The sequence below is a fragment of the Perissodus microlepis genome, chromosome 3 (assembly GCF_051167445.1).
Source record: "Perissodus microlepis isolate ML-2025 ecotype Zambia chromosome 3, ASM5116744v1, whole genome shotgun sequence".
NCBI classification, from domain to species: domain Eukaryota; kingdom Metazoa; phylum Chordata; class Actinopteri; order Cichliformes; family Cichlidae; genus Perissodus; species Perissodus microlepis.
Genome location: NC_140463.1, coordinates 24,054,027 through 24,078,098, shown reverse-complemented (window position 1 = coordinate 24,078,098; position 24,072 = coordinate 24,054,027). Strand labels below are relative to the sequence as shown.

At 39.3% G+C, this 24,072-nt stretch overlaps 1 protein-coding gene and 1 pseudogene across 1 annotated transcript; both read right to left on the bottom strand.

The window, feature by feature from the left end:
- Nucleotides 1-3,776: 3,776 nt before the first annotated feature.
- LOC146390674 (prostasin-like) lies at nucleotides 3,777-5,824 on the bottom strand. The gene is made up of 4 exons (XM_084921945.1): nucleotides 5,814-5,824; nucleotides 4,927-5,183; nucleotides 4,600-4,742; nucleotides 3,777-4,085 (listed from the first exon to the last, which is right to left on the bottom strand). The coding sequence occupies exons 1-4, from the start codon at nucleotides 5,822-5,824 to the stop codon at nucleotides 3,777-3,779; spliced, it is 720 nt and encodes a 239-aa protein (XP_084778071.1).
- A 1,307-nt stretch (nucleotides 5,825-7,131) lies between these two features.
- On the bottom strand, nucleotides 7,132-23,711 carry LOC146390673 (scavenger receptor cysteine-rich domain-containing protein DMBT1-like; annotated as a pseudogene).
- Between the last annotated feature and the right edge of the window lie 361 nt (nucleotides 23,712-24,072).

The window sequence follows — 24,072 nt, the reverse complement described above, 5'->3', positions numbered from 1 at the left end:
CTTTATTGCTATTGCTTTGTTTTTTTTGTGAGCCTTTTTGGACCATATTAGGATGAGGGATCAGAATCTGGAGTCATGCAGACTACAGTTTCATTTAGCGTGAATCTATAAGATTTGTACAGCAGATCCAAGTTGATCCAAGTCGTCTGCATAGAGGAGAATTTTAATAGCAGGCTTGTATAAAGTGAAGCTTTGTGCTCAGATTTGCTGCAAACACTTGTTTTACTTCTGTTACCCTGTTTTGATGCAGAATTCAGTTAAAATCAGGCACTTTCTTTTTTAATGTGTTCTTGTGAATTGATTGTGTATCGCATACATTTGATTTGACTTTCTGCGAGACAACAGTCGTCCACTGGCCAAAAAAGTTTTCCAAATACCTCCACGTGATCAAGCCTGGATTTAGAAAAGAATCTGCACCTCCTGCTTCACATGCAATTTGTGTTTGTGTGTTCAGAGGCGGCGGCAAGAGGGGAGACCTCGGCTCATCCAGCTGGACAGCCTGATCAGGAGGAGTCGAACATTAACTCAGCTCTTCCAGGGCACCCTGCAGACTCAGCTGCTGGCAACAGCGAGGGAGTGCGGCCGCCGCTGGGATGACGTGAACGCCAAACAGGAGTCCATCACAGGTCGATTGCAGGTATGCGAGTCAGACCTTCTGAGGAGGGTTTCACTTTTCTCTCTTCTTTATATAATTGACCCTTGTTTTCTCTCTCTCAGCTCCTTGTCTCAGAGTGGGAGGGATTTGAAGCACAAAGGGAGGAGCTTGTCATTTGGTTGGCTGATATGGATGTCCACCTGAGTGAGGTTTACCAGCTAACAGGAAACACCTGTGAAAAACTGAAACAACTGCAGGTGTGGCCTTGTTTTGATATAAAATATATTTGATATGATACATACGTCAGAGACATTATCCTACACTGGACTAACAAAGGACCATGAGTACAACATGAAACGTACATTACATAGCGTAAGGCTGAAGTTCATTGATCATTTTAATCAAAAACTTGTTGAAATATTTTTACTGAACATGCAAACATCTGCTGATGAAAATGTGTTGATTTATTGGTCTGTTATGAAGCTATTGCTATTTCTAATGTGTTTTTATCATTTTCTGATGTTTTATTAATTAAACAATACATGTATTAATTTTTGTGTTATCTATAGATATAGTATTTATATATATTTATTTATTTATTCATAGTATAGTAAAAATGTTTAATCATTACTGTTTAAATGACTAATATGTGACATGTATTAGTAGTGATGTGGTGCTGAGGGTTAAAATGCCTTTTTGTCTTTTGGTATATTACGAAACGGCAATAAACCATTAATATATGTCTATGCTGTGCTCGTATTTATTTTACCCTACTCATATTCAATTTAGGATTCATTTTATTTTGAAAGATTTAAAATGGTTCTTTAAAGAACCATTTTAAAAAGGTTCTTTGAAAAACCATTAAAGGTGCCCCAAAGAACCATTTCTTGATGGCCATCAAAAATTCAATTAAATTTTATTCTTTCTCACCTGTCTTTCTGTCTGTTAGATTTGTATTGTTTATTGTCATTTATGCTTAGAAATATTTAACCATATATGCTTAGTGGTGTATAATCGATTGTGTAGTGATAGGATGTGTTATCCTTAATAGTCTGCAAAGGCTTTGTGCGCATTCCAGAGTGTTCTGGCATTCACACCCACATTCTGGGAGCATGGGAGAGGGCATACCTTCTCTTATTGTTTTATGGTAGGAAACGTGTCTATATCTGTTTTAGGCTAAGTGCCTTTTGTTTAGATGAACTGTTGGACTTCCAAACCAGCAGGGTTAGGGAAGTCGTTTATGGGGTCACACTCTGACCACACACACACACACACACTTACACAACGCACAGGCAAGGTACTCTTTGTGTGTATGTAGACGTCATATGTTAATGAACCTATGTATATTTATGTAACCTCAATAAAAGAGCAGTGTTACGGGGCAGCGGACGAGAGCGACTGGGGTCAAGCGAAGGAACGGCGCTTGTCGTGGTTCTCTCCCTCATGCATGAGTAACACGAAGAACTTTGCCTACTTGGTGTTTAATGCTTTTTGCTGTGTAGTTGAATTGTCCTTAACGTTCCAGCGAATAGGTTTATGCTACAAACCTATCACTGTCTCCTTTCAGTTTTTAAAGGTTGCCATGTTAGAAAAAATATTTTGCCCTGCCATGCTGTTTATTGATGTGGTAAATTAATAGTTTATGAAAATATCTCTAAATCTGTTATTTTTTTTTTTTTTTTAATATTCAGTAATGATCATGTCTCACCTTTAGTCTTCTCTGTCTTAGTTTCAGGTTTCCACCATGTGTTCAGGAGGTTTACTCGACCAAGCAGTCTTTGGGTTTCGGCTAAGTACTGTTTAGAATACCAGAATAGGAAGGATGGTGTAGGTTTAAGTTTATTAGATTGATACATATATACCATACAAGACAGTGTACATCACTGTGACAACAGCGTTTGTTTTCATTTGAAGGCTTTATTGTTTTACCTATAATACCGGGTGGGCCGGTCTCTAGTCAAAATGGGCCTGAGCCAGAATGGACTCTCCCAGCTACTTCATGGAGTTGATGATCGTCTGTCCATGGAGTTCGGAAACACGTAAGCTAAACTAAAGTTCAATATGTTTAGGGGGGGTCCCATGTAGCACTGAATATTTCTTTTTCAGTCACCTTTTACATTATGTGTTTATACACCTCTCTGCATTTAATTATTTTTATTATTATCATTATCATTATTATTATTAGTATTAGTATTACTGAATATTAATCTCTCTTCCACAGCATATCTCTGTCCTGTCTTCCTTACCTCCCCCTTGCCACCCCTTCTTGAGCCTGGTTCTGCTGAGGTTTTCTTCCTGTTTAAATTTAGTTTTTTCTTCCCATTGTCTCCGAAGCCCTTGATTATGATGTTGGGTTTTTCTCTGTTTTGTTTGTATTATAATAGGGTCTTTACCATACAATATAAAGTGACTTAAGGCAACTGTTAATGTGTTTTGGTTCTAGCACTACTCCATTGGATCATTTCTCAGAGCTATGTTCATATCATAGCTCTGAAGAATCATATAGTCATATACTGACTCCTGGATGTAGAAAAGCTATTTTTTAAAACATTTCTCAAGGTTTTGGCTTTGTTTTTTTTTGTTTTTTTTAAATTTCTCTACTGCCTGGAATGAAATGCTTAAACGTTGTTTTATTTATGTATTTATTTAATCATTAAGCACAACTGTATACAAAAATCCTGTCAAAACAAGAAATGTAAGGATGTCAAACAAGAACCAGATTCAACCAAAAACAGAAAAAAGAAATTTCACCATTTTATTTATTAATGAAAATCTAACTTTAATAAAAGATTAATAAAGAATGTATTTAGTAATTAAGAATATAATATAAAGAATATAATAATAAAAAATCATCATATTTGCCAAAAAAAAGTTTGTCAAAATGTTTATATAGTTTCAACTCCTAGTCACATGTTTAAAAAGTACAATGTTTAGAATAAATAATGTGTGTGTGTGTGTGTGTGTGTGTGTGTGTGTGTGTGTGTTATGTTATGTTATGTTTTGGAAGCAAAAATATTATTTAATTAGTAAAGTAACCACAAACCCAAGCTGTCCCATAAATAGAATAGAAACTACTACTTCACCTCAAAGTTGTAAAATGTCATAAGGGAAAAAGTAAAAATTTAAGTACTCTACTAAAGTATAAGTATTTGACGTTATTGTTTTAGTACAGGATCTTGAGTTATATGCCACATCCAAAATATGCATGGAGCAACACAGCAAGAAAACAGAGTGAGGTGAAAGGGGTGAAGTGGATCAGATTTTCACCACTGCAGGTGAATTTTAAGTCACTGTCCGTGGCTGGAGAGGTGAAGCTAACGAAACCTGGTGGTGTCCCAGTGACTGTGTTTCTGATCCATTCCTGGTACTTGGACACACGAGTGCCGATTTCTAGTTTCATTGGGTAACCATAGGAATCATGGAGGGTCATAACTCCACTCTGGACCCAGATTGATCCTTTTTTGATCATAATTGGAGCTCCTCTTTTCCACTGAGAAAAGAAATTGGTAAAAGTCAACATGGTAGCAGATAAATACAAAAATGGAAGTTTCAAAACGGAGAATGGAGAATGCCACCATTTATTTACAGTCTGTGTATATTTGTACAAAAATAATACAGAAATAGCACTGGAGTTACTTTCAAGAAGTTAATAGTTTTCATGTTCTTTTTAACTGAAAAGATTAAAGACTGAACACCCATTGGAGTTTTTTTTTCTATTATAGTAAATCATAAAATGAAATCTGACAAATATTTCTCACGATAAATGTGACTTTAGCTGGTAGACCTGTTCCACAAAGGAGCTCAGTCCTGTCATTTTAGAAAGAATTGTCTCATGGAAAATTCAAAATATATCAAATAAAATGAATTAGCTTTTAAACAACCATAAGAACTGGTATGCTACTATATAAATATATGAATAATTGCAGAAACAAAAACTTATATATTTTTTCACACTAGCATTTAACAACTGATTACATAAGAAACAAATAAAAAGTTGTGATTACCCCACATGAATCTTGTCTTCCAGCTCTGAGCCCAGCACAGATCATGTTCTCTGTGATCACTTTGCCATGTTTATAGTGGCACTGACACTCATTTCTTCCTACTATTGGAATAGTAACATCTGTTGGATGTTGGAGAAATACCCGTCACTATCTTTGAAACAGATTGCAGGATAGCAACTTTTGAAAGAATCTATCATAAGACTGTAATATCTCTCTCTATATAGATAGATAGATAGATAGATAGATAGATAGATAGACATAGAGATAGATAGATAGATAGATAGACATAGATATAGATATCGATTTTATTTTATTTTTACTTACAATCAAAACCACAACCAGTGACCCAGCTGCTGATCCCACTGTGAAAAGTGCTGTTTTTTGAGGCTAAGCAGATCGGCTGAATGTAGTCTGTGAAATACACAGGAGCTGACAGCTTCAGCAGACAAATGTCATTGTTGTATGTCGTGCTGTTGTATTCAGGATGACAAATTACTTCTTCAACTGTCCGAATCACCACATTTTGACTGAAAGCTGACTGAATGTGCTGGCCCAGATGGACTACTTTATTGCTGAGTTTATCACTTGATTTAAAAAAAAGATTTAACAAAAAAACACAAAAGAGGAATCTTGTTATCACAGTTCAGAATAGATACTAAGAAATATTTTCAGTACACGTTTTCAGTAATGGACACATTTATTGCATAAATTATCACAAATACTTTTATCATGAGCAATGTAAATAATGTGATGGATATCATATGGATGGGTTTTAACATCTTTGTGGGGACCAAAAATTTGAAGTTTACTTGTGGGGACCGGCAGCCCCTGTGGCAACCAAAATCCCAGCCCCCACGAGTTTGAAGGCATTTTGAGACTCAAAATGTGGTTTTAGTGTCAGGGTTACAATTAGATTATGTTTAGGTTTAGGGTAAGTGTCAGGGTTAGGCATTCATTTTTGATGGTTATGGTTAAGGTAAGCAGCTAGGGAAAGCATTGTGTCAATGAGATGTCCCCACAAAGATATAAAGTGTGTGTGTTTGTGTGTGCGTGTGTGTTTGCATAGTTGAATTTTGTTATCTTCAGGCAGAGCAGAAGATTTCTTATTTAAAGTTTTTATGCTAACCTTCAAAAATAAAAAGTTAATGGATGTGCTGGTGCGTCCAAATCACATGGCAAATATTAGATGACATAGCAACAAAAGGCTGTCTCACTGAGCCTCCATTTCAAATTTTGTTGAAAGTGAGGACTACATACCAGTTTTTAATCCTAACACAGATGCATTCCATTGGCACTTCTATGCATTTAAATCCTACATCCATTCATACATCAAAACAAACCAAAAAAAACCCCAAAAAACTTATGTTGTCTGTTGTGGATACATCTTACTGTAAATAACATAGAAGCTTTTAGATATTTTATTATGTGATAATGATATTGTTGAACTGCTTTAGAAAATACATACAAAAGAAAAACACTGCTCTGAATCACATTTAGTGTCATACTTTAGATCATCTGAGTTTATATCAGGAAGCACCTGCTAGCCAGGGTTGGTTCTATTTTCCTAAATTGCAGAGTAGGATTAGGTCATCATCAACACATGATGACAGATCTTTTAGGGCTAAGACAACAAGCTGCTGACTGTAACTTTGCATTTAATGGATCTGTCATTTAACATAGTAACAATGAGAGGTATCACAGTTCTCTGAGAAAACATGATATTCTTAAGTTGTATGAATATTTTAGACTATGGTCCGTCTATATGTTGTGGACAGCAGTTAAACCAGAGATGTGGACCACTTACAGAATTGGTCTGCTTGATCAGTTACATGCTATATTTAGGGCGGAGACGACGCGTTGACATAGCGTAATCGAATACGTCGACATGTAAAATACGGCGACGTAAAAAAATGTGCGTCGATATGTCGTCACTTTCAAAACAGACATGGCGGCAGCGAGTAGTGGCAACATCAGTGAGGCAGCCGCAGTCGACTTAAATCACTCCACCCGAACACACAGTTCTACAGTATGAGGATATTTTAACAGAAAAGGAAGTGATTCAGTCGTTTGCCGGCTTTGTAAGGTGGAAATGGCCCCCACATTTAAGCTGCTTAGCAATAACATAGCAGCTGCTGTTTAGTTGTTGTTGTTGTTGTTGTTAGTAGTTTTTATTTGTGGCCCATGCTGGCAAAATGAGTCGGAATGCGCGCAGGCTGATTATGAGAATCGGTGAAAGACGAAAATGTGAGACAGCGAATTGGCAGCAGGAAAAAAATTAATCGTTAGATTCATCAATTAGGAAAATAATCATTTTGCCCAGCCCTAGCTGTACTACTTAACAGAGATGGTGGAGAGCTCTTTGTGACCTTGAAAAAATTTTTTTAGCAATATAAATTGCAGGTAATTAAACATTCCTGCTTTCATGAATAACTTTGACATGATGTAGTGGAAGAAAAATTATTACAGTAAATGTAAAATGAGCACCAACAGTCACGTGTAACATGATTACCAATGTGAAAGAGACCCGGGGACTCACTGTGATATACAGGAAGCAGCTGTCAGCACCCACTGGTTGGTAATCAGAGACCCTTCACACCAAAACTCTCCACTGGGGTCTATAATGACCCGCCAGGGCAAACTTCCTGTGTTTTTCACAATCCTACCACATGCTGAAAAAAGAAAAGACATCACCTTTAGTCAGTGAGTAAATTAATCAGCCACAATATTTAGATATATCTCAGGAATTTTCAATTTCAGATCATTTTGAATGTACTGCTGGGGGAGTTCTGTCCTGGCATTCATGTGGATGCTATTTTCAAGACAGCTGACCACCTCAACATTGTTCCAACAAAGCACACTGAGCTATAGCATGTCATTGTGTTTTATTATAGTTTTGATATTGTTGATAATTGATCAATATACAAGTTTCTCTACTTCAATTACACAATACGTTTAGGATTTTTAATATTTGTCTAATGAATAGAAAATTAATAGATGGACTGAAATAAATAAAATTGTAATACAATATTTCAACACAAGAAGCAGAAGCACATGTGAGCATCTCAAAATGTGTGCACAAGATTGCACAGCTTCTTCTGTTGCAAGTGAACTTGGAGATTTTCAATTTAAAAACAGATTAAAAATTGAAACTGATTACGTTGCAAATTTCAACAAGATCACTTTCATGAGTGATTCGGCCTTGTCTGACAAGCTGCATTTGTATCTAATGAGGATTTAATTAACAATAAGATCACACCTGCAGGCAAGTTTTACATGCAATACTAGAAAAGTGATTCGTATGACAGGCAGTTACTGAAAAATATCAATGTCTTTAAGAGGACATTTGTCTTAACAGATGTAGAAATTCTTGGAGCATGATATTTATTGTATTTGACCCACTTTTACAAAAAATAAGGCAATGATTTACCAACATACTGTTTACTGTACAGCTTAACTGTATACAAATGGGTGGATGTAAGGCTGGATGAAAAACTAAAAGTTGTATTTACACAGTTTTTTAATGATTAAAAATTTATCTCACCTGAACAGATGACAGCAGCATCCTGACCATGTTCACATCTGTTTGATCCAAATCCACTGTGCTGACACTCAGCTAGAGAATTTTCATTTCCTGAACAGCTCACATCATCAAGCCAAATCTGTCCAGTTCCTGCACCAAAGTGAGCTGATCGAGGAGCTTGTAGTGCAGACCCACAGTTTAACTGTCTGCAAACCACCTCAGCATCATTTAAGTCCCAGCCATCATCACAGACTGTCCCCCAGCTGTTATTGTAGTAAATTTCAACTCTGCCAGAGCACTGAGTTGATCTAGGCCCAGCTAATCTGATCAGAGCTATCAGTTAAAAGACAAGAACTATGATTTGATATTTTCTTTACATTACAAAAAGTATTGTACAAGATAAAGGAACAGACTGCACTGCAATTTTTTCAGTATCTAAAACCATTCTCACCTGAACAGATGACACCAGCATCCTCAAAATGTCCACAGTTGTGTGATCCAAATCCACTGTGTTGACACCCAATAAGAGAACTTTCACTTCCTGAACAGGTCACATCATCAAGCCAAATCTGTCCAGTTCCTGCACCAAAGTGAGCCGATCGAGGAGCTTGTAGTGCTGTCCCACAGTTTAACTGTCTGCAAACCACCTCAGCATCATTTAAGTCCCAGCCATCATCACAGACTGTTCCCCAGCTGTTATTGTAGTAAATTTCAACTCTGCCAGAACATCGAGTTGATCCAGATCCAACTAATCTGATTGGATCTATCACATAACAGATGAAAGATATTTTAAAATTTCCATTGCACTAATTAAGGGACTCCATGTGAAACGCACAAGAAAAGACTGATCTGCAATGTCTTCTAGTATTTCAGTGTATCTCACCTGAACAGATGACACCAGCATCCTGACCATGTTCACATGTGTTTGATCCAAATCCACTGTGCTTACACTCAGTTAGAGAACTTTCATTTCCTGAACAAGTCACATTGTCAAGCCAAATCTGTCCAGTTCCTGCACCAAAGTGAGCTGATCGAGGAGCTTGTAGTGCCGACCCACAGTTTATCTGTCTGCAAACCACCTCAGCATCATTTAAATCCCAGTTATAATCACAGACTGTTCCCCAGCTCTTACTGTGATAAACTTCAACTCTTCCAGAACACCGAGTTGATCCAGGCCCAGTTAATCTGATCGGACCTATCAGTTACATGACAAGAACTATGGTTTGATAATTTATTTAAATTAAAAAAAAGGAATGTACGAGATACAAGAACAGACTGCGTTGCAATTTTTCACTATCTAAAAATGTATCTCACCTGAACAGATGACACCAGCATCCTCATCATGTTCACAGTTGTGTGATCCAAATCCTCTGTGTTGACACCCAATAAGAGAACTTTCACTTCCTGAACAGGTCACATCATCAAGCCAAATCTGTCCAGTTCCTTGACCAAAGTGAGCTGATTGAGGAGCTTGTAGTGCTGTCCCACAGTTTATCTGTCTGCAAACCACCTCAGCATCATTTAAGTCCCAGCCATCATCACAGACTGTTCCCCAGATGTTATTGTGATAAACTTCAACTCTGCCAGAGCATCGAGTTGATCCAGATCCAGATAATCTGATCACATCTATGAGGAAAAAGAGATTAACTTTTATATCATGTGTTAGTGACATTATAAATAGTGTATAACACACAGGAACAGCCTGAAGTGCAATGTCTTCTAGTATTTCAGGTTATTTTACCTGAACAGATGACACCAGCATCCTCATCATGTTCACAGTTGTGTGATCCAAATCCACTGTGTTGACACCCAATAAGAGAACTTTCACTTCCTGAACAGGTCACATCATCAAGCCAAATCTGTCCAGTTCCTGCACCAAAGTGAGCTGATTGAAGAGCCTCGAGTGCTGTCCCACAGTTTATCTGTCTGCAAACCACCTCAGCATCATTTAAGTCCCAGCCATCATCACAGACTGTTCCCCAGCTGTTATTGTAGTAAATTTCAACTCTGCCAGAGCATCGAGTTGATCCAGATCCAACTAATCTGATTGCATCTATCACATAACAGATGACAGATATTTTAAAATTTCCATTGCACTAATTAAAGGACTCCATGTAAAACGCACAAGAAAAGACTGATCTGCAATGTCTTCTAGTATTTCAGTGTATCTCACCTGAACAGATGACACCAGCATCCTCAAAATGTCCACAGTTGTGTGATCCAAATCCACTGTGTTGACACCCAATAAGAGAACTTTCACTTCCTGAACAGCTCACATTGTTAAGCCAAATCTGTCCAGTTCCTGCACCAAAGTGAGCTGATCGAGGAGCTTGTAGTGCCGACCCACAGTTTATCTGTCTGCAAACCACCTCAGCATCATTTAAGTCCCAGTTATAATCACAGACTGTTCCCCAGCTCTTACTGTGATAAACTTCAACTCTGCCAGAGCACCGAGTTGATCCAGGCCCAGCTAATCTGATCGGACCTATCAGTTAAATGACAAGAACTATGGTTTGATAGTTTATTTAAATTAAAAACAAAAAAAAGGAATGTACGAGATACAAGAACAGACTGCATAACAATTTTTCACTATCTAAAAATATATCTCACCTGAACAGATGACACCAGCATCCTTCCTGTGATCACAGTTGTGTGATCCAGATTGATTGTGTACACACGTAGTTAGTGAACTTTCATTTCCTGAACAGCTCACATTGTTAAGCCAAATCTGTCCAGTTCCTGCACCAAAGTGAGCTGATCGAGGAGCTTGTAGTGCCGACCCACAGTTTATCTGTCTGCAAACCACCTCAGCATCATTTAAGTCCCAGCCATCATCACAGACTGTTCCCCAGCTGTTATTGTAGTAAATTTCAACTCTGCCAGAGCATCGAGTTGATCCAGATCCAACTAATCTGATTGAATCTATCACATAACAGATGACAGATATTTTAAAATTTCCATTGCACTAATTAAAGGACTCCATGTAAAATGCACAAGAAAAGACTGATCTGCAATGTCTTCTAGTATTTCAGTGTATCTCACCTGAACAGATGACAGCAGCATCCTGACCATGTTCACATGTGTTTGATCCAAATCCACCGTGTTGACACTCAGTTAGAGAACTTTCATTTCCTGAACAGCTCACATCATCAAGCCAAATCTGTCCAGTTCCTGCACCAAAGTGAGCTGATCGAGGAGCTTGTAGTGCCGACCCACAGTTTATCTGTCTGCAAACCACCTCAGCATCATTTAAGTCCCAGTTATAATCACAGACTGTTCCCCAGCTCTTACTGTGATAAACTTCAACTCTGCCAGAGCACCGAGTCGATCCAGGCCCAGCTAATCTGATCGGACCTATCAGTTAAATGACAAGAACTATGATTTGATAGTTTATTTAAATTTTTAAAAAAAGGAATGTACGAGATACAAGAACAGACTGCATTGCAATTTTTCACTATCTAAAAATATATCTCACCTGAACAGATGACACCAGCATCCTTCCTGTGATCACAGTTGTGTGATCCAAATTGATTGTGTACACACGTAGTTAGCGAACTTTCATTTCCTGAACAGCTCACATCATCAAGCCAAATCTGTCCAGTTCCTGCACCAAAGTGAGCTGATCGAGGAGCTTGTAGTGCTGTCCCACAGTTTAACTGTCTGCAAACCACCTCAGCATCATTTAAGTCCCAGCCATCATCACAGACTGTTCCCCAGCTGTTATTGTAGTAAATTTCAACTCTGCCAGAACATCGAGTTGATCCAGATCCAACTAATCTGATTGAATCTATCACATAACAGATGAAATTTATTTTAAAATTTCCATTGCACTAATTAAAGGACTCCATGTAAAACGCACAAGAAAAGACTGATCTGCAATGTCTTCTAGTATTTCAGTGTATCTCACCTGAACAGATGACAGCAGCATCCTCAAAATGTCCACAGTTGTGTGATCCAAATCCACTGTGTTGACACCCAATAAGAGAACTTTCATTTCCTGAACAGCTCACATTGTTAAGCCAAATCTGTCCAGTTCCTGCACCAAAGTGAGCTGATCGAGGAGCTTGTAGTGCCGACCCACAGTTTATCTGTCTGCAAACCACCTCAGCATCATTTAAATCCCAGTTATAATCACAGACTGTTCCCCAGCTGTTATTGTAGTAAATTTCAACTCTGCCAGAACATCGAGTTGATCCAGATCCAACTAATCTGATTGCATCTATCACATAACAGATGACAGATATTTTAAAATTTCCATTGCACTAATTAAAGGACTCCATGTAAAACACACAAGAAAAGACTGATCTGCAATGTCTTCTAGTATTTCAGTGTATCTCACCTGAACAGATGACAGCAGCATCCTCAAAATGTTCACAGTTGTGTGATCCAAATCCACTGTGTTGACACCCAATAAGAGAACTTTCAGTTCCTGAACAGCTCACACCACTGAGCCAAATTTGTCCAGTTCCTGCACCAAAATGAGCTGATCGAGGAGCTTGTAGTGCCGTCCCACAGTTTATCTGTCTGCAAACCACCTCAGCATCATTTAAGTCCCAGTTATAATCACAGACTGTTCCCCAGCTCTTACTGTGATAAACTTCAACTCTGCCAGAGCACCGAGTTGATCCAGGCCCAGCTAATCTGATCGGACCTATCAGTTAAATAACAAGAACTATGATTTGATAGTTTATTTAAATTAAAAACAAAAAAAAGGAATGTACGAGATACAAGAACAGACTGCATAACAATTTTTCACTATCTAAAAATATATCTCACCCGAACAGATGACACCAGCATCATTCCTGTGATCACAGTTGTGTGATCCAGATTGATTGTGTACACACGTAGTTAGCGAACTTTCATTTCCTGAACAGCTCACATTGTTAAGCCAAATCTGTCCAGTTCCTGCACCAAAGTGAGCTGATCGAGGAGCTTGTAGTGCCGACCCACAGTTTATCTGTCTGCAAACCACCTCAGCATCATTTAAGTCCCAGCCATCATCACAGACTGTTCCCCAGCTGTTATTGTAGTAAATTTCAACTCTGCCAGAACATCGAGTTGATCCAGATCCAGTTAATCTGAGTGCATCTATCACATAACAGATGAAAGATATTTTAAAATTTCCATTGCACTAATTAAGGGACTCCATGTAAAACGCACAAGAAAAGACTGATCTGCAACGTTTTCTAGTATTTCAGTGTATCTCACCTGAACAGATGACACCAGCATCCTGACCATGTTCACATGTGTTTGATCCAAATCCACTGTGTTGACACCCAATAAGAGAACTTTCATTTCCTGAACAGCTCACATCATCAAGCCAAATCTGTCCAGTTCCTGCACCAAAGTGAGCTGATCGAGGAGCTTGTAGTGCCGACCCACAGTTTATCTGTCTGCAAACCACCTCAGCATCATTTAAATCCCAGTTATAATCACAGACTGTTCCCCAGCTGTTACTGTGATAAACTTCAACTCTGCCAGAGCACCGAGTTGATCCAGGCCCAGATAATCTGATCAGACCTATCAGTTAAATGACAAGAACTATGATTTGATAGTTTATTTAAATTTAAAAAAAAGGAATGTACGAGATACAAGAACAGACTGCATTGCAATTTTTTCACTATCTAAAAATGTATCTCACCTGAACAGATGACACCAGCATCCTCATCATGTTCACAGTTGTGTGATCCAAATCCTCTGTGTTGACACCCAATAAGAGAACTTTCACTTCCTGAACAGGTCACATCATCAAGCCAAATCGGTCCAGTTCCTGCACCAAAGTGAGCTGATTGAAGAGCCCCGAGTGCTCTCTCACAGTTTATCTGTCTGCAAACCACCTCAGCATCATTTAAGTCCCAGCCATCATCACAGACTGTTCCCCAGATATTATTTTGATAAACTTCAACTCTGCCAGAGCATCGAGTTGATCCAGATCCAGATAATCTGATCACATCTATGAGGAAAAAGAGATTAACTTTTATATCATGTGTTAGTGACATTATAAATAGTGTATAACACACAGGAACAGCCTGAAGTGCAATGTCTTCTAGTATTTCAGGTTATTTTACCTGAACAGATGACACCAGCATCCTCATCATGTCCACAGTTGTGTGATCCAAATCCTCTGTGTTGACACCCAATAAGAGAACTTTCACTTCCTGAACAGGTCACATCATCAAGCCAAATCTGTCCAGTTCCTGCACCAAATGGAGCTGATTGAAGAGCCCAGAGTGCTGTCCCACAGTTTATCTGTCTGCAAACCACCTCAGCATCATTTAAGTCCCAGCCATCATCACAGACTGTTCCCCAGCTGTTATTGTAGTAAATTTCAACTCTGCCAGAACATCGAGTTGATCCAGATCCAGTTAATATGGTCTCACCTTTTAAGCACAAAAAAGTCAACTATGTTTTTATTTGTTTTTTACATTTAAAAACAATACTAAATGGATGACACAAGAACACTCTGCATCTGATCTCTGCATCAGCTGATCCATGCCCAGCTAATCTACTGTTTCGTGCATCTGTAAACAGATGAAAACAGAACACAGTTCAACTCAACTTTCGATTCAGTTTCATGCAAACAACCCCAGATTACTGCAACTATCACCACATTGCACTTTATACTGCAATGTAAAGCTCCTAACGTATGACAGAGAAAACTGCAACAATCAGATGATCCCCTATGAGCAGGCACTAGGCAATGGTGGGAATGAAAAAAAAATCCATTTTAACAGGATGAAACATAAAACACAAAAAGAGGTAGGGAGAGGCAGTCATCTGATGCAAACAGTTGGGGGTTGAAGGGAAAAGAATAGGGTTTAAAGAAAAAAACAACAAGTATGGGTGAAAGAAGATTAAAGTTAATGGTAAGGAACAAGGTATTTAACAAAGTATATAAGGTATATAAACATCTGGGGTAAAGATGCTCAATGTATGATGGAAAGCTCACAGCACCCTGATGCTATCGAAAATTTGTGTTTCACCTCATTTGTACTGTTGGTATGTAGATGTAACTTTGTAACTTACTTGAGCAGAGAATGACTGTAAAGATCAGAAAAGAAAACTAATCATAAGTTTTGTTCAAGGTCATGACACACTTATCAAGCTGGTGCCTACATGATGGTGAACTCTATTCACACAATTGCTATAAAGGAGCTTTTATTATGTTTTATTTTTACATTGCTAAGTTTTTGTTTTTGTATGGGTTTATATCAGTCACAAATTGAAATTAGACATCTTTGGCTTCCAAACCCTGAAAAGTGGGGATAATAACCTGCAGTAGCAGTGGGTTACCAGTGCACAAAGCTGTTACTGGATGAGGACTGTCTGTCCCAATTTTATTTCCTTATTTTTAAACCTTTCTATTTACGTCTGGGCGCTTACTTTATAATTCAGATTAAATGAACCCCCAAAGATATTCTGTGTTCTGGGCTGGTTAATTTAGCCATGCTACAATTACAAAACAAACCAGAATCTCAAACGTGAAACAAAAACACTTACTTGGCACCGGAACCTAGAATTAAGAAACAGAAGTAAACAAACCGGAATTGAGAGCAAGGATATTGTTAATAACACAGGAGAAGAAAGCCCATCACATAGGTAGGTAAACAATGCAACAACAGGGAATGAATGACAGAGGACTAAAATACACCACAGAACAATCAGGGAACAGGAGACAGGAGGGAAACACAGCCCTGCCAGGCTAAGTAAACAGTCTTCCAGCCAAACCAGGTGGCCTTGCATAGGATAGGAAGAAACAGTCTATGCACAGTCTGTTATCAGGGTGTTTTTGTTCAGCTCCAGCCTTGAGACCACAGCTGGCGGCGAAGTGGTAGCCGCATGAATGATGGTGGTTTTTACTTTAGTGCGAACAACTCATGTGAATTTCAAAGCTGTTCTAGCAGTCTGACACTGGTCTCTCAATCTCCCATTCGAGAGCCATGAGGTTCTCTATGATGTTATCAGTCTTGTGCTCAAAGAGCAGATTCTGAGAACTCACGACTGCCGTGAGCTTCTCCAAGATATTCTCCAGTTTTCGCTCAGAGTCTTATTCTGAGTGTTCACAGCAGCTTCAAGCTTCTCTAAGATCTTATCCGTGCTGCGTTCAATGAGCCCGTTTTGAGAACTCATGACTCGTCCCAGAGATGGACCGATCCGATATTACATATTGGAATCGGTCCAATACTATGGCGTTATTTTTGTGCCACTATTCTGAGCAGTAGTGGTTTTTGATACAGGCGACACATCCCACACACATCCCATCGTGGTGGGAGTGCGGGCATCGGCAAAAAAAAAAAAAAAAATTGCTCGTACTCATGCTGCATGCCCGACATAATGCCAGGCACCGATCGGCTTTGTGCCGCTCATTTGCTGGGAGTAAGGGCGCCCTCCGTTTGCGAAGTGCGCCTGCTGCTTGCGGCACAGGGAGGAGAGGGCGGGGCAGCGGGGGATTCTCTGGCTGGCTGGAGCAGCATCTAATAACCAACTCGCAAAATAAAACAAAATTAAAACAAACCAACAAACACGAAAACAGCAGACATCATGATACAGACTTATAATTTGCACCGATGTTTTTTCGAAATTCTATAAAGTGAGCACGAGAGCCCTCAGTGCGCCTGCTTGCTGCTAAAGTCAAAGTAAACTTTATTGTAATCTCCGCTTCATACTGTCCAGTATATAGAGAGACGAGAAGACGAGGCTCCAGTTACAGCAGTGCAAGAAAACAAACAATAAATATAAGAAGAGTAAGAAAATAAATATGGACTTTAGGACCAGGGGTAAAGGGATCAATAACAATTTAAACTTTATAATTTACAGTCTAATGATTTAAAGTCTCACACACAACCTGTCGAAAGGGAAGGGGGTCCTGCTGCTTCCAAATAGAGCACATTTCATTCATAATGTTGTCAAACCAAGCCCATTATATATTCATGATTTGAATCCTGGGTTGTGCGAAATCCCAGAAATGCACCCTAGACAAAGTGAATCTGTGAACTAAGGTGTAGGTCTATTAGGTTATGTTGTGGTGATCCTCGAGTTGGGGGATTTGTGTTCATACTGGAGTGCAAAATTAAAACCAATGGCAGATGTACAAAAAAAGTTCAAAGCCATCAGGCACTCAAGAGAAAAGAAAAGGAGGAGAAACGAGCAAAAGATACATTATGTTACAGATTTTAATATTAATGGGAGTGTTCGCCCAGGGCGCCAAACAGGCTAGGACCGCCACTGATTCTGAGCGCATGTAAAAACATTTGAGTGCGCGTAAAAAAAAGTTTGTAGGTGCAAGTGTTGCATTTTGAGGATAAATTTATTTCGAGCAAAGAAAAGATAAATTTGAGTGAACAAAATTCATTGCGGCGTGCAAAAAATGTATTTCAGTGTTTGCTATTATCCATACACAAACATAATAGCAGCCCCTCTCGCTCAGTTTTTGCATTTGCGCTCGCTCACAATGTGTTGCTTGTGCTCTCAACATTTCTGCCAGTGCGCGCAACTCTTTCTGTACACCGTTATATTTGTGCCACAAAACCAGCCAATCAGAGACTTGGATGCAAAAAACTCTGATTGGCTGTTTTGATCTCCAATCAGCTCGAAATAACGGAATGCAATATCCCACAATCCATTTTGTTCAAAACTCAAATGAGGCAGTTGCGGAGGAACACAGAGTGGCAGAGTTTGAAATACTCCTTACTCTTTCTGGGTCAAAAAATAAACTTCTAAGATATTTTCATGCGAGAATGGTGCTGTGTAAACTTCAAATATCTGCTCGATTTATCAAGACATCACATATTTCCATAAGTGCTCTAATGTCTCGGTCATTGTGTCCTTGGGCAAGACACTTCACCCGTTGCCTACTGGTGGTGGTCAGAGGGCCAGGTGGCGCCAGTGCCCGGCAGCCTCGCCTCTGTCAGTGCGCCCCCAGGGTGGCTGTGGCTACAATGTACACACTTGTACACACTTGTACAATGTACACACTTGACATCACCAGTGTGTGAATGGGTGGATGACTGGTTGTGTAAAGCGCTTTGGGGTCCTAGAAAAGCACTATACAAATACAGGCCATTTGCCATATTAAAACAGCAAACATGAATATTAAAGTCCCCTACGATTAAAACACTGTCGTACTTTGGAAGAATACCTGCCAAGAATTCAGAAAAGTCTTGTGTAAGTTCTTATTATATTTAGGAGGTCAATACACCAGCGCACATAAGTAAGTAATAGGGGTGCAACAATACTCGTGTCAGTATTGAACCGTTCAATACAGTGCTTTCGGTTCGGTACGCATATGTATTGAATACAAATTTTTTTATTTATTTTATCAACTTTTCTTCTGACGATGCTGTCTGTGTTGAGCGCTCAGTGGATCTGCGTTCGACTACTCCGCCTAGGCTGCACTGTCGAGTGCAGATCCACTGAGCGCAGCGCAAGCTAGCAAGACAGAAGCTAAGCTCGTTGCAACATGGCAACTGCCTCAACGCTACCCGGAACTGAACCTTCCCCACCCTCATTCAGACCTGGCGTTTGGAACTATCTTGGTTTTCATGTGAAGCATGACACTGATAGTAAGCGCGTCATGGACAAAAGTAAAACAGTATGTCGGATGTGCCACGCAATGCTCAATTGGTGGGAACTAGTGCGTTAGCGCAGTTAGCTTGTTAACGTGTTGACGCCATCCAGCCCCACGCACAGGGCGATCCGCGGTAACTCGTTAACGGAGATTTGCCGAGTTATGGCGTTAATGTCATTTTAACGAGATTAACGCTGACAGCACTAGTGGGAACACAACGAATATGACTGCACATTTACGCCAACATCATCCTAGTGCAAAGACAAGTGGAAGCAGACAAAAACAACAAGCCTACGTCATTTAGACAGCCGTTAGCACATGATTCTCCTTATGGGGACCTGATATATTTAATATGCTGCTGAGAATATACCCCAGAAGCGTATAGTATAGCTTTTATTTTGGAAAGAGCCATTTCTGTGTAATAAACTCTTTTCCAAAGATGAGTGATTTCTCGATCAGATAGATTTATTTATTTTTATTATTTTGTTGTTTCAGCAACATTAAATTTAAAACTGTACTTTTGAGTTAAAATATATATTTATAATTTTAATAGATGACAAATTAAAAAGGCATGAACATTTTTTTGTATCGAAAAATATCAAACCGTGACACCAAAGTATCGAACTGAACCGAACTGTGAATTTTGTGTATCATTGCACCCCTAGTAAGTAAGTAAGCAAAATTTATTTTTATAGTGCTTTTCACAGATAAAAATCACAAAGGGCTTTACAACACTAGCACCGGAGTGGACAAGTGGACTTCAGCTGGATATTAAGATGTGGAGTCACTGGTATAATCCAATGGGGAGCCGATTCAGGGCGCCTGGAGATAAACCATTCACAACTCAAATACCCTGCAGTGTGGTTATTGTACAACTCAATTTGACTATTCACACTGAATTTCACTATAAAACACATCAATGAGTGGACGACAGAGGTTAGGTAGTTTGATCTTCTCTTTGTTATCATTCCACTACACTTCTCCAGTCCGAACGACATTCTGATGTAATTATTATAATTATAATTATTATTATTATTATTATTATTATTATTATTATTATTATATGTCCCTTTTGGTTCTTTAGCTGTCAGAATTGTTGTGTGAAGATTTTTTTTAATTTTAAACAACACATTTATTTTCAATAAATAAACATCAAGACATCACAAGTTTTGTAATAAATGGGAAAAAAAACTGCCACACAAACATAGGGCTGAAACATAATTGCCCATCTACAACAGAATACACCACATTCTTAAAACACCATTGAAAAGAAAAATCAGTTAAATTACTCATTAATGAGTAAAACTGAAACTCAACTTTAAATCTTCTCTCTGCAACATTATCAATCTTATCCTTTCGACTTTTATATATAGAAAATTTTTCTTTACCCACCACAAAATTCAGCAGCTTCCATTTTGAAGACTCTTTTTTGTGTAGCCAGCACCAAACAGAAATGCCACTGGTGACCAAACCACACCACATTTTTCAAAGACATGCTTTAACATAATGAACAGTAGTTCAAGGCGTTTACATTCAAGAAATATGTGAAAAACTATTTCTCTTTCCCGACAATTATAAAAGACCCTCTATATAGGTTTTCTACCATCCTCATCCTGTAGCTTGTCTCTCCACACAGTATCTGTCTTTCCACTCAATTGCCTTTTATTTAACCCATGAAAAGACCCTGTATATAACAGTTTTTCCACTCAGCATGTGAAAATCTGAGTCTTTTTGATTCATTGGCAGTGGTCCTGTCAAGCCAGCAAAATCAATATTCAATAGTGATGTGCGATACCACTGATCCAATACCAAGTAATATTCAGGGTGGTATTGACGATACTGATTCGATACCGATACTTTGTACAAAAACTTATTTTATTTATTGTATCTAAATTATAGCGTCATAATGATTACAGGACATCAGATTACTTGTTCTTATCACTTAATAATGCAGAGTTCATCATATAGAAATAAAAAAAACTGAAGTTGTGCCCTATTTGAACACCTTGCCTGCCTGCAGCACTAAAGGACTCTGTGAGAGACGTCTGTCTCGCCCTAGCAGCACCTGTCCCTGTCCTCCTCTTCAGTTCGCCTCAACATACGCTCGTCATATTCTGTGATATGATTTACTCTGAGGTGTTTGACAAGGTTAGTGATGTTGCCACAACCATACTTGCCAACCCTCCTGATTTTTCCGGGAGAATCCCGAATTTCAGTGCCCCTCCCGAAAATCTCCCGGAGCCACCATTCTCCCGAATTTCTCCCGATTTTCCACCCGGACAACAAAATTGAAAAACCATATCGCAGAATTCATAGTGCGGCCCAGCCAATTCCAGTCTCCAACAATGGCGGCAGCTACTTAGTTTTAATATTACTCTTATTTCTCTTTCTGGGTCGCAAAAAAACTTTTAACATATTTTCAGGCGAGAATGTAGCTGTGTAAACTTCAAATTAGTAATGTGCGATACCACTGATTTCCTTTCCAATCCGATTCCAAGTAAAATCCAGGGTGGTATTGACGATACTGATGTGATACCGATACTCTGTACAAAAACTTAATGTTTCATTGTATTTCACAATGCAATATAGAATTGCATTATGTAATTGTAATAATAATATAATAATATAATAATATAGCTTCACAATGATTACAGGACATCAGACTACTTGTTCTTATTTCTTAATGATGCAGAATAATCATATAGAAATAAAAAACCTGAAGTTGTGCGCTATTTGAGCATGTTGCCTGCCTGCAGCACTAAAGGACTCCGTGAGAGACGTCTGTTTTGCCCTAGCAGCACCTGTCCCTGTCCTCTCCTCCTCTTCAGTTTGCCTCAAAATAAGCTCATCATATTCTGTGATATGATTTACTCTGTGGTGTTTGATGAGGTTAGTGGTGTTGCCACAACACCTCACTGCCTTGCCACATGTATCGCAAACCACGTCTTGGCTGTTTGTGGAGGTAAAATATGTCCACACATGACTCTGTTTACGCTCAGCCATTGTTGTGAGTGCGCACGCCAGGTGCAGTGTTGCCAACTTAGTGACTTTGTCACTATATTTAGTGAGTTTTCAGAGCCCCTTTGCAACTTTTATTCTAAAAAACAACTAGTGACAAATCTGGTGACTTTTTCTGGTGTTATTGGAGACTTATTTATGACAACTTTTTGACGTGAAAGCGTGTATCGCTCTTCTCAACAAGCAGCGGGTGCTGCTGTGGGCACCTCGCCCGTGCCAGAGCGCTCACGGGCAGAGGATAGTCCTCCCCCAGCTGCTATCAGGGCAGGAGATGTTCCCACCTATGCGCCCAAACTGCAAATAAATCGCGTATGAGTGAAGCCTCTGCCCCCGCACTGACTGTAACGCAATCAGTTCTTCTTTTACTGTTATGTTGTTTTGTGGATTTTAAGGTTTAGAACTACTTAAACACACACACAAAGTAACTCCACCATAGTGCCTATTTCAGGTCACTTTTGCCGGTCCAAGCACAGATAAAGGAATAAGGTTGGAATTGTGACATAAAAAAAACAAAAAAACAATAATCGCTAAAAAAAATTTAATTTGTAATTCTAAATAAATTCTAAATGCATTTAGAACGTTTTTTTTACTCACTTTATGTCTCTTCTTTTTTTCTCTCCTACAACGTGGGTTACAATGATATTAGCATGACCAATTATGCAAATTAGGCGATGACGTCGTTTAGCGACTTCTAGAGACTTTTAGCATAGCCAATAGCGATTTTCCTTACTGAGGAGTTGGTAACACTGGCCAGGGGCTGCAACACATTTATACAGCCGTATTTCGCATATGACTATGAAAGGCGTAAGAGGAAGTAGTTTCTTCCAATTTAGACGATCCGAATGATATAGTTTCTTTCCACTGTGTTCCTGTTAATGAAAAACTACAAATTTACCCCAAAGTACTAAAATATCGATATTTTAATATGAGAATCGATTCTAGAACATAAATTACTGGGATCAGAGGAATCGATGTTTCAATATTGATCCGCACACCACTACTTCAAATATCTGAGCCGATCGACACATCGTCTTCAAACCCCCGCGGTCTTTCGCTACTCGGGTTAAACATGATATATAAGTCACTTTGATAACTTAAAAATGTTATTGTTTGGCTTTTTCAGTGTTTTATTTGTTCGTGGGTAAATCATTTTGGCTGAGATTAAAGTTATTAGATTAGATTAAATTAAATTTAACTTTATTAATCCCTCGGGTGGGTTCCTCCGGGGTTTCCACACAGCTGAATAGATGTCAAACAGAAAATGATTAAACAGAAGTGTGAAACGGTCTAGAGTTTACGCCAGCGCCCGGTTATATTTTAGATAGCAAGGAACAGACAGCAGAGTTTCACTCCACCGAGGGAGCTCATGACGTACTACCCGGCTTTCTTTAGACCGCGAAGGCCGGGTCCTCAGGTGGAAGCAGCCTCTGAATTTGGACACCCCTGCTGTTTCCAATAAGGTTTGGTTTCCCTTTTCGGCACAGATAGGCGGGGCGGTGCTTGATGGCATTCTGGCACACCTGCGGCGCATCGGACGTCATCAGTGAGAGCATTTATGGAGCTGTGTGTCGGACGTCTGGTGTCGGAGTATTGTCGCTTCCACAAGTGGTAACGTGTTTTTGCAAAACGAGTCTTTAAATTCACGCTACTGAGCTGTATGTTTAAACATCCGTCTCCCTGCCTGCTTTTCCTCTGCACCAGCCTGTCTCGCCACCTGCTCGCCTGCCTGTTTCGTTTGGTATTGGCCTTCTCGGATCTGTGACTGAGATTTACCTCGCACCAGCCTGTGACCAGTGCCCATACCTGTATTTTCTGTGTTTCAAGTAAGCTCTCCAACTCTCCCAGTTCACCTAAGTTTAACTCTCGACTTTCGGTGCTATCCCTTAACTCTGTTTGTCCCTCATCCTCAGGTCGCTCCGGTGCGCCACCTATCCTCCCGCATACCTCCCCAGCCAACATGTATATATGGGCCCCACCTGGTTTTTGCTCGGGCTGGATGGGTACCATGTGGGCATGGGCTCAAACTGGGCTTTTTGTATGGGGCCTACTTGGGTTCTTCACATTAAACCCATATGGGCCATCCCAAGTGAGCACTTTTAGTAGGTCCTAGCTGGGTCAAACATGGGAAACACTTAACTTGGTCCAAAATGGGAAACACATGTAGGACCCACTTGGGTTTTCCACCTGGGATAGACATGGGCAAACACAGTCATTTAAGGATAGGCTGTTGTTATGTGCCCCAGGTGGGGCAAAGTTAGGTAATCAATATATGTTTTAGTATCGATGACACAGGTGGGGCCCACCTGGTCAAACTAAATGGGTCGCACATGGGCAAATGCAAGTCAGACCGTGAAAACATGTCTATGTG

What these genes read in the sequence shown, in the direction of transcription:
- LOC146390674 (XM_084921945.1), bottom strand. An exon ending in GGTCACTGGTTGTGGTTTTG is followed by an intron (nt 4,743 to 4,926) that starts ATTGTAAGTAAA and finishes AAAGATAGTGAC; the next exon opens with GGGTATTTCTCCAACATCCA. An exon ending in GAAGACAAGATTCATGTGGG is followed by an intron (nt 4,086 to 4,599) that starts GTAATCACAACT and finishes TTCTTTTCTCAG; the next exon opens with TGGAAAAGAGGAGCTCCAAT.